Source organism: Myripristis murdjan, chromosome 22 (assembly GCF_902150065.1).
Source record: "Myripristis murdjan chromosome 22, fMyrMur1.1, whole genome shotgun sequence".
Lineage (NCBI taxonomy): Eukaryota > Metazoa > Chordata > Actinopteri > Holocentriformes > Holocentridae > Myripristis > Myripristis murdjan.
Genome location: NC_044001.1, coordinates 16492978 through 16504076, shown reverse-complemented (window position 1 = coordinate 16504076; position 11099 = coordinate 16492978). Strand labels below are relative to the sequence as shown.

The 11099-nt window shown below is 41.7% G+C and overlaps 1 protein-coding gene across 3 annotated transcripts; it reads left to right on the top strand.

The window, feature by feature from the left end:
- Positions 1-2526: 2526 nt before the first annotated feature.
- On the top strand, positions 2527-10929 carry LOC115354353 (14-3-3 protein beta/alpha-1). Of its 3 annotated transcripts, none has more exons than XM_030044710.1 (6): positions 2527-2680; positions 3494-3923; positions 7841-7964; positions 8614-8777; positions 9596-9691; positions 9839-10929. In XM_030044710.1, exons 2-6 carry the CDS (start codon positions 3630-3632, stop codon positions 9929-9931), a joined length of 771 nt encoding a protein of 256 aa, XP_029900570.1. In that variant the 5' UTR covers positions 2527-2680; positions 3494-3629; the 3' UTR covers positions 9932-10929. The 3 variants fall into 3 exon arrangements, with proteins under 3 accessions (XP_029900570.1, XP_029900571.1, XP_029900572.1); XM_030044711.1 differs by having other exon boundaries at positions 2556-2693; XM_030044712.1 differs by having other exon boundaries at positions 2563-2684.
- The last annotated feature ends 170 nt before the right edge of the window (positions 10930-11099 follow it).

The following is an 11099-nucleotide window of genomic DNA, read 5'->3' as shown; positions in this document are numbered from 1 at the left end:
CTCCTTAAAGTGTTGAGGAACCCTGAGGTTCTTCTACTTGTACGAACCTCCGGCTCTTCAAGGAGCCTCTTTGGGTTAGCTGTGGTGGTGGAGTCTGTGCCAAGTCGTTTAGAGGATGTGCAGAAGCATGCAGACATATCTTCTAATTTAAAAATCTGTTTGTTTTTAAAACTTAAACAGTGAAAACAGTGCACAGATAAACAACATTATAGTCCTCAGATGATGAATTGTCAAAGTGACCCAGGCGGCATTTTCAAGCATTTTGAAAAGTCTGTAAATCACTTGTGACGCCTCAGTGACAACACGTCCTCACACCATGTCAGACAGCTGGCCTCATCATCAGGGACAGTCAATAGAAAGAGCGGGCCTGCACTCAACCGTGAAGAAGAAAGGAGTCGAAATAAAACGAGCCCTGCTGTGCAAGAGCTATTTTCTAAGTTACCATCATTCCCCACTTTCCTGGCAGCGTGTGTTTACTGCAGAGACGCAGTCCGACCATTGAGGGTGAAAAGAAAAGCCCATTCTGATAATTGTGCTTGTTTGTGAAAGACAGCAACAACAACAATGCTTGCCAAGTTAAAAATAACTCTTCATTCTGTCTTTCTGTCCCTCGCGCTTTCGTCAGAGGCCGAGCTTCTGATTGAAGCTCCCATTAGATAAACTGTTTTCTCTGTTACTGTCGGCTCATAATGCATCTCTCATTACCTTGTGGATGCATGACTAAGCACACTGAGGTAGGAAGTCTTACTATGGATTAGTTGACAATCTGCCATGCACAATAACATCAATAAATCAGAGAATATTTCATTTATCATCAATGTGTTTTGCTTTTTCACATTTCATACCAATATGCATTATGTCTTAGGTTTGGCAAAGGATGAATTGTATCAGTAACTATATGAGTTGTTGATTAAAGGGAAAGCTTGGACTATCTCTCTATGTACAGGACGATACATCACTGTAAGCAAATGTCACTGCAGGGCATATTTCCTGAAAGAATTCACAAGTCAGCCATATCACACCAGCAGTTTTCTGGCAGCAACATGGTCGTCCCTGCAGCATGTCATGCAGGGCCATGAAGGTGGAAGTTTGTCATGTTCAAGTGTCAGAGAGATGGGAGGAGCCATGGGGGTAGATGGGTTTCAGTGGAGGGAGGTCTCTGTATTCTGTATTATGTGAGCCTGTTGCTGTGCTTTTATTGTGCAGCTTGTCAGTCTGCCCAGAACTTTGACTGACAGGTAAAGCGGGGCAGAGGTCAAACTATAGCCACAATATTTATATCCACATACATCCAAACAAAATAAGTCAATAATTAAGTGGCTTCTCTAGGTGAGAAACATCAGTGTGTGTGAGCCATTCTCTGTCTGCATTTTGATATGACCAAACCATTTGAGGTAGAATTACAGGTTTGCACACAGAACATTCCAGAGCGGTAACAGATCCCTCCACAGACGCACAGAGGCCATTGTCATCCCCTAAATATACAGCGGGACGGCACAGCTCATCACTGAGTTAAACCACAAGACAACATTTGTGGAAGGCCCACCACCTGTCTGCTTTGCCTCTGTGAGCCACGCCGCACAGATCTGTGTGCTGCGCTGTCATCCACAGATTACAGTGGTTAGGTCTGGACCGTACATGATGGTGTGGGTGTAATAATGACACTTGAAGAGCTGAGAGCTTGATGGACTGCAAAGAGGTTGAACAGAATGGCTTCGATCTGAAAAATGCCAGAAATCTGATCCAGCCACATAACTCTCATCTGAGACTGAGGAATGTCAAAAAGGGCTATATTTCATAACTGTAGTACAGCAATGACAATAATAATAATAAGCTTTATTTATATAGCACCTTTAAAAACAGCATTCACAGAGTACTTTGACAGACACAGGAAAGCAGAAGAATCAAAAAGCAAAATAACAACAGAAAGCTGTACAAAACAGAAAGCTGTTGAAAGATAGACAGTAAAAGAGATTTAAAAAAAAAAAAGGCAGTAGAAAAAATAGTAATGCAATTAATTAATTCATTAAGTAATACTACAACTACAAGAATAAAAGCAATAATAAATAAAAAGAACATATAGAGAAAATCACATAAAGAAAAATGGGCTCTAAGAGGTGATTTAAAAGAAGTTATCTTGTCCTTAAAAACACAATAACGTTTCCAGTCATTGTTAAAAAAAAAAAAGAAAAAAAAAGAAAGAAAGAAAGAAAAAAGAAAAAAAGAAAAACGAACACATTCCTCTAAAATTATAACTTTGGTGAAGTCAGAAGTCAGTGCCTGTTCGGGAGCGAGCGCCACGCCCGCCTCCGACGCGCCCACCTACTACAGCGTGCGAGAGCGGGCGGTGATTGGAGGAGCATCACCATGGCAACACGGTGACGTCTTCTCCCGTGCTCTAATTGGAGGAATCCGTGGCCCCAGCTGCAGCCTGCTGGTCTGTCAAACTATCAATAAGTCCCGCCCCTTTCCCCCGCGCTAAACGGCTATTGGATGACAGGTCGAAAACTCCCCGTCGATCAAGGAAAACGACAGCCTGTGATTGGAGAGCCGAGCTGAAATTGAACCCGCTCCACTTAGCAGGTTCAGTTGGATTTCCACGGCTGCTGCTCCGCTGGTCTTTGCCTTTTCTGACCAATCTCTCAAATCGGATCAAATTGTGGTGCAAATTTGAACTCCAGTAGGTCCGACTCGTTGAGTATCCTTTTCTTTACCCTTTTCCCCTTCTAAATACTTAACCTGGGATTTATTGTTCAATCTAGAGTGGACTCTGACAGCTTGAGCGTTTTGTATGAGTAACGTTAACATTAAAAAAAATTTTATTGAAAGGAGTGGCTCTAGCGGCTCCTAGCTAGGGTTGGCTCTCACTCAACGTTACCTTGCTCGCTAAGTTACAGTATAATCATAATTTTAGTCAGTGAAAAATGTGTTAGCTGGTACATGTCTCGCAGCAAACTGATATCTTGTAAGTTATTGTATAAGTAAGGTAATCTTCATGTTTTTTCATTGATGGTCAGCTTGATAACTCGTAAATGCAAACACAATAATAATATCAAATTAAGTTAAGGTGCCAGTTTCCAGCTCATGTCCGTCCTGGGAGGGTACAGGGTACATTTTTTTTTTTTCTTTAAGCTAAATTTATATGCAACCTAACCCGAAAGTCTTTGGTTGCTCTTAGGACTGCACAATATATTGTTTTCGTATCGTTATCTGATGTTAACACGCGAGATGTCAACGATATGGACGATATTAAATTTAGGGTTAGTCTAAGACAGTGACTGGTCTGTTGTGATCAATAAGATACTTTGTTAGGTGACTGCATTTTCTATGTCCATTTGGTGTTATTATGCTGTTTTTTGAACAATGCTTAATTGTCTCTAAGTGTGAACCCATAGTCATATTGCCACAGAGATATTTGGCATTAATATCAAGGTATGAAATTTTGTCCATATTGTGCATCCCTGGTTACTTACTTCATTATTTCTATCAACAGCCTGTAACGTGACTTTTGGGGGAACCACGTTGCCATCACTCCTGAGCCGCCGACTCTCTCACCACTTTCATTCCTTGACTGTCACATTCCTGAACTGAATTCCTGTAATTCCCCTGAGAATATTACAATATAAACTATGGATCATAAGGATCTTGTCCAGCAGGCCAAGTTGGCGGAGCAGGCTGAGCGCTACGACGATATGGCAGCTCTCATGAAGGAGTTCACACAGCATTCGGGAGAGCTGTCAAACGAGGAGAGGAACCTTCTATCTGTAGCTTACAAAAATGTGGTTGGGGCACGGCGGTCGGCGTGGAGGGTGCTCTCCAGCATTGCACAGAAGACTGAGGAAAACCCCAAGAAGTTGCAGATGGTCACCGAGTATCTGAAGCTGGTGGAAAAGGAGCTGGGGGACATCTGCAACGAAGTCTTGGTAAAAGAGTTTTCATTGTTGAAAAACATAACTTGGGGCATGGATTTTAGTTGACATTAGGTGGGCGTGGATTTATTACTAGTATGAAAGAACCATGGAAGCCTCTCTCTGGAGTGGTGCAGTTTCTTGTCACAGTGATACTGGCCTTGTTCATTTGCATGATTTACACCTTAGTGGACACACTGATCGGTGGTTTTCATTGCTGCTAACCCACTCTTAGTGTTAGGTGTGCTAAAACAAGACTTTAGATACTCACTCTCTTTGTTGCCTTTTTGATGAAGCATCTCTGCCATTTGTCTCCGCTGGTTGTGAGAGAGGGACCCTTTTCTATTTAGAGCAGTACCTTATGTAGTCAACTGCAGCACACAGACCCACTCAATAGGCTTAACAGCTCGTTGAAATACATTGTCTGCACTGAGTCGATATTGTCTGTTCTCTTTTAGGATTAACTACTTCACATCTGTACAAACAGCCTTTAACAGAACAGTAAAAATGGTGTGGCTGTTTTTAGTCCAGTAACATATGCTAAATGACATCTCTGTGTTTCCTGTCAGTTCCTCTGCCCTATAAATACGGCCTCGCAGCCGGAGAGGACAAGGAAGTATTATGTAGTCCTCCCACTGTTCCTGCCTTTTGGGAATTTGTAACTGGAACAATGGCTTGAAGCCTTGTGAGGGCGTGAACTGACAAAAGGTCATTAGGACCAGCAAGGTGTGTCTGAATCTTGGAGGGAGGGGTGGGGGGTAAAATGAGAGTACACAGGCGAGAGGGATTACTCTGTCTTGCTGTGCCCTCCCTTGTTTGATAACCATGCATGCTCGTCTGGCACATGCTACTGAAATGTGGTTAGCCAAGCGCAAGAATTAACATGCAGCAAAGACTTGTGCAGTAGCCACAGCCCTGTTTGTTCTGGTTAACTCAGATGACATCCTTCCTACAGAGCTGTGTATTGAAATAATTAAATTGTGTTCATCAGATGATGCAGAAACATTGGGGAGATTCACTACTTTCTGTAGTACCAGGTGTTGTTTTACTTGCATATAATGACTGTTATCTTCCGTGGTGATTTTAGGGGGGTTTCTTGAGAGTTTCTTGAGAAAGGGCATAAGAGGTGTGTGCATGTCTCTGATTCAGCCCATCGCTGCTTGTACACTGGTGTGTGTGTGTGTGTGTGTGTGTGTGTGTGTGTGTGTGTGTGTGTGTGTGTGTGTGTGTGTGTGTGTATGTTGACTGAGGGTGTGTCAGTAGGAGAAGGCATGTGTAAGGCTTCATGCCTCGACTTGTCCACTGAGCCCTTACAGGTTCATTGTGCACCCATGAAAGCAGCAGCAGCACAGAGGCTGGAGGAGACCAGCCGGCTGCATGCGCACCCCTCTGTATTGATGATTTCCTGCACAGTACGCTGTGTAACCACACAACTAAGACTCCTATCTTATCTGACAGCAGTCAGGTCCTGCAGACAGCAGTGGTGTGATGATGCTTGGTTTCCACATACTGTAGGATGTGATGTAGGGCTCCTAGATCAGACAGGGCGGGACCTGTCCACTTGAGCAGATTCAGACAATTCACACTCTCCTTTTGAGCACGATAGTGTAGGCTGTTGAAATACATCTCCCCTCAGTACATCCAATCTTTAAAAAAACTAAAAAACACCTCAGTTAAGTCAGGTGCTCACAACCAGACATGTACTGTAAATTCTGCAGTAGTCTAGCCTTGTCTGATATCCGTATTGTGGGACATAACTGGGGTTGATGGGAGGAGTGAAACACTTATTAATTCTCCAGATAATTAGAGTTCTAAAGGCTATAAAAACATCGTTTTTCCATGACCTATTGCAGTGTTCCCAGTGCATTTTTAAGAGAATGTGTCTTGTGTTATTGCCATATTTTCAATGTCCAGTAACTATATTTTAAAAAAACAAAACAAAAAAATCTGACTCTTTGACTTGACTGTGGAAGTCCATGACTGACGCTTTGACTCATCGTCTTTAAGGGGGCAGCCCGAGATATAACCTTGGGTATGGCACATTGCAAAGTTAAACTGTTGTCTGGTTGTCATGGAGATGCCCCACATCACAGCATTGTGTCCGATTATCACATTTGACGAGGAAAAAAAAAGCTGGGAACACCGTCCCTTTCCAAACTGCAAGCTTGATTTGACAAGGACAGCAGCTTGTTCAACCCTGCATGATTCTGTCGGCTCCTGTGGGCCATGTGGAAGTACTGAGATGTAGCCAGTTAGGCTTTCATCCAGCAACATCGTTTGATTTCTTCCGTGTGTTGGTGACTGAAATCACAGCTCTGTAGCACTGTGGACAGGACAACTCCCTGGCTTGTCTGTTGTGCACTGCTTGCAATGAAAGAGGAATGCTTGGCACTTAAGACATGCGGGTGTTTCGTCTGAGCCAATCTTTGTGCCAGTAAATGGCTGGGGAGTGGCTGTCGGAATGGGTTGGGCTTGGGCAGGGACAGCGCTTATTTTCCTCCAGGCTTTGGAACACAGAATTTATTTTTTATTTTTATTTTCCATCAAACTTCTGTAGGAGTTAATGGGAAGGAGATTTTTTTTTTTACACACTCTAAACACAGTACTTTCATTAGGGTCAGGACTCATTAGGTTTGAGGTGTTGGTAAGCATTTTCATCCCGGGCAAAGCAGTTAATCTTCTCTCTAAATCATTTAACTTGACCCTAAGAGTCGGTGTCACTGACAAAGATTAGCCACGGTGATCTTCTTATGCCCCCTGAAAGGAAGAGGAGCTCAGCCTGTGAAGTGCACTCACTGCGGGGCATGTTCTGTACATTTTAGTGTATTGTTAAAATCCTTAGCTGTCATTAATAAAGCAGCCGTATTCAGCTCATCCCTGTTGACATATAGACAGTGATTTAAAGGGAATGATATTAGTTTAATTTAAGATAGTAGTATTCAGTTATTGCAAGTCCATGGTTATGCTTTATTCATTGGAATTGAATGTTAAGTGTTCTTCTATTCTACTATCTGTTAGCATGAGCCTACAATATTTTGTGGTGTGTGTGTGTGTGTGTGTGTGTGTGTGTGTGTGTGTGTGTGTGTATAGTCTAGCAGAGGCAGATTGTGAACGTATTCGCCAGAGTTAGTTGGACTGCACATGCACGGTCTTTTTTTTTTTTTTTTTTTTTTTTTTTTTTTTGAGTTGTGCAGTTACATGAGATATTGCCTAGTGTGATGCAACACAAGCAGCACTGTAGGGCTTTATAGGAGAACAGGTCTCATGACTGCTTTTTCTGCTTGTGTCTTCTTTCCTAGACTTTGGTGGTGGAACATTAGGGGGGGAATTTCACCAGGAATCACAGTAAAATGCTTTCACCTCTTAAGTGACAGCGTCAGCAGTAAGACATCAGGCTGTGTACAGTCTCCATACAGTAATGACGGTACAGTGCAGATAGTCACTGTGGAATCTGGGGCAAAAGACAGAATGGCACAAGGGGCCTGGCCTGATTGTGGACTATTTAGAATGGCTTGAGCTGAAGTTGACACAATTCAAAATGCATCTTCCTTAAATGACTGCTGGGTGAGCATATGCACGTGACACACTCGACTGATGGAGCAGAATTGTTCTCATTAATCATTGAGGTGTACAGCTCTGAAGAGTAGAGGGAGTAGTGCACTCTGGTGGACAGAGGATGATGAGAGCACTTGTGATGTGTCAGGCCCACCTACCTTCAGTGCGGTGATAAATGCTGGGCTTGTGTTTTTCAGTCTTTGACACCCAAATCATATTTTGTCACCACATCAGTCAGTTTTTCCCAAATCGGCACAGCAAGTAACTAGTATTTTTTTTGTTTTATTTTTTAATTATCAGATTCAAATGTGAATAGAGTTTCAGAGTGACATATCACATTTTTGTAACAAAACAAACCGGAATTTCTTTGCTCACAGAATCTGCTGAAGGATTCTTTAATTGAGAAGGCCTCAAATCCGGAGAGCAAAGTCTTCTACCTAAAGATGAAGGGAGACTACCTCAGATACCTTGCTGAAGTTGCCAGTGGAGAAGAGAAAACGAGTAAGTTTCATTTTCATTTCCCTTTTTTAAGTGAATTAGTTTGATTTGAGTGTAATTCATATTTAGAGTAGGGAAATGTGCCTAAACTTTACTTTACTTTTGTGTGTGTTGTACAAAGGGCATCTTTTATATGCCAATGTTTTGAATTCAAAAGCAAAAATGAGCCAGTTCATCCACCTTTATGATTTTTCAGTCCCTTCACACCGCAAATGGGAATGTGTCAGATTTTGTCATCCTGAAAGCTGGAAAAAATGTCAAATCACAGCGTCACACTCACATGACCACACAACCTCAGGGCATAAAAAGAGAGGGTGTTGGCCAGCTCTCCCTCAGGGCGTACATTTTGTGACAAACTCAAGGGTTTTTTCCCGCCCTCTCTTGTCTGTTCGGTTATCCCTCTAATATGTATTCCAGATTTGTTCTCCCAACTCAAGGAAATCATTGAGTTAATATGTACATTTCCTTGTCTGCTTGGTTATGTGATGCTTGCAGACCTATTGATTTTAACATGGTGAAGTGTTTTGTCCAGGAATACTTTCTGTTTTATGAAACTGTTTATTTTAGGAGTGTTGTGGCTTCCTGTGCCCTGCTGCACACACAGAATAACCATATTGCATGTCCTGTTTGATTCTTCCCTTTGTCTCTGTAGCTTGCGTCGGGAATTCAGAGGAGGCATACAAGAGTGCATACGATATCAGCCACGAGCATATGGCCCCCACACACCCCATCCGCTTGGGCTTGTCTCTTAACTTCTCCGTTTTCTACTATGAGATCAAAAACACCCCGGAGCAAGCCTGCTGTATGGCTAAAAAGGTCAGCACTCGTTCTGTGCCTCACATGATCTCACATGATCTGGAACTTACCTATGTCTTCAAGTCTAGTAACCCACTGTAAATCCACTTGCCTACTCACTGCTACTCACTGGTATGTGGGACATTAGGTCGTCATAGTGTCGTGTGTCTGTATAAACACCTTATTGTGAACCCAGTACCCAGACCAAATTATCACTTCATTGATACGTCATGCCGATGGTATCAATAAACTCAGTTGAATTATCAACTCTGTACAAGTTAGGGTTAAGGTCATTGTTCGGTTGATACAAATTGATTAACATTGGACAGTCCCAATGAAGTGACACCAAAAAACTGTTCTAGAGATACTAGAAGAGTCTAGAACAGAACTATAGTAATATTTAAAATGAAAGATATTGAATGTTGTTATATCAGCTATCTGCTTTTGGTTTAAAAAAAAAAAAAAAAAAGTGTGAAAAAAAAGGCAAACCCATATTGATCTAACCCTAATAGATGACACAAATTATATACTTTCACTAAAGTTTTTCCCCATACATGCCACATTTTTTTTTTTTAACAACAACAAAAAATTCTCAGTGTTGTAAGATATGGAGTTCATGTAAGTATGTTACTTAAAAAAACAAGTATGCTGACATAAATATTTGCTAATTAGTCCATTAATTAGCTCCACCGATAACTTCTTAGTATAACTGTTTCTGTTTAATGCACCGCCGTTGTGATGATAGCACATTAGGCAGCTCACATATGTTTTATGGGGTAAAACAGTTTCTCCTCTCCTTTGAAAGTAAATGGAAGTGCTGTTTTCCTTTGTGCTAACAGGCGTTTGATGATGCCATCGCAGAGCTGGACGCGCTGAATGAAGAATCCTACAAAGACAGCACTCTCATCATGCAGCTCCTCAGAGATAACCTGACAGTGAGTTTTCTGCTCCTGCTCTCATTTCAGTGGATTCTTGTCTTACCTGTCAGGAAACTGTGTATTTATTTTAAAAAATGTCTTGCAATAGTTGGGATCATCAAGTGTGACATTGTGTCATTTTGTGTTTTTGTGTCTCTTCTACAGTTATGGACATGTGACAACGCCGCTGAGGAAGGCGAGGGCGGAGAGGGCGGAGAAGCCGGCGAAGCTGGAGAAGGCGGCGAGAACGAGAACTAAAAACAAAACCCCCCTCATTGTGGGGGACATCTCTTTCAAAAAATAATAATAAAAAAAGATGAAAACTTTTTACACATCTTTCATTCCTAATTGCTCCTCATATAAACATTCTACCAGTGAAACCCATTACTGAAAAGAGCTGTGTACGGAAATGAAATCATTTTAGCCTTTTCACGATTCAAATATGGACAAAAAGATACTGGAGAAAAGAGAAATCTCCATTCCCTCGGTCTGTGTTTGTATTGACCTTTCATATGTGCGGTTTCTGCTCTAGAAAAAAACTGATAGCTTTACTTTCTATCAAATTCCTTAGGTTTGATTTAGAAGGCCAAAAAACATCAGGCCCACCGCTGAACAACTGAAAACCTAAGTACCATCAGCTGACAAGGTTCAGATTTTTTTTAAGAGTTGATAATGTTTTCTAGATTGAAGAACTAGAATCCCTGATCCTTTTTTTTTTTTTTTTTTTTTTTTTTTTTAAATACATCTGTCTCTACAGTTTTGTGGTACGCTTACAGCTACTGAAGTCCAACTTGAAAACGGAAACACAAGATCCATACTGCAGGGAAAGCCAGTTGGCAACAATTGTCATGAACCAGTCAAGTCGTGCCCATTGGTTAAATCTTCACTGTCTGCCATGGTTGTGGTGCCACTCTTCACTGAAGCATGTCTGTTTTGGGGGGTAAAAGGTGGGGCTTGTCTGACCAAATACAGGGACCTTTGAACAGGAAGAAGACATTTCTGTCATGCATGTCTTTCTAGATAGTACACCGGAACAGGAGCAACAACCGTAACAAGTCCGAGTGTCCAGTTTAGTACTTTTCAGTGCAGGTTTGTCCACATCCTCAAGAGGCTGTTTGGTTTGTCCGGTGATTGTCATTAGAGATTTGGACCACTTGTTTCGCTAATCATCAACTGTAGTCCCAAAAAGCCCTGTGGAACTGTTCGATTCCCTATGTATCAGCTATATAACATGAATAAAACCTTTTATAAACAAAGTCCAAGGTTTGTCTCTCTGGCGGTATGGTTTGGCTTTGCATAACACTGACTGCTGCTGTTACCATGTTTAATTAATGAAAATTAACTTCAACATGGTGGTCTAAACACTATTTCATGAACTATTTGTTATACATTTTGAAAGAAAAATAACCCTCACAGTCTGTGGAAG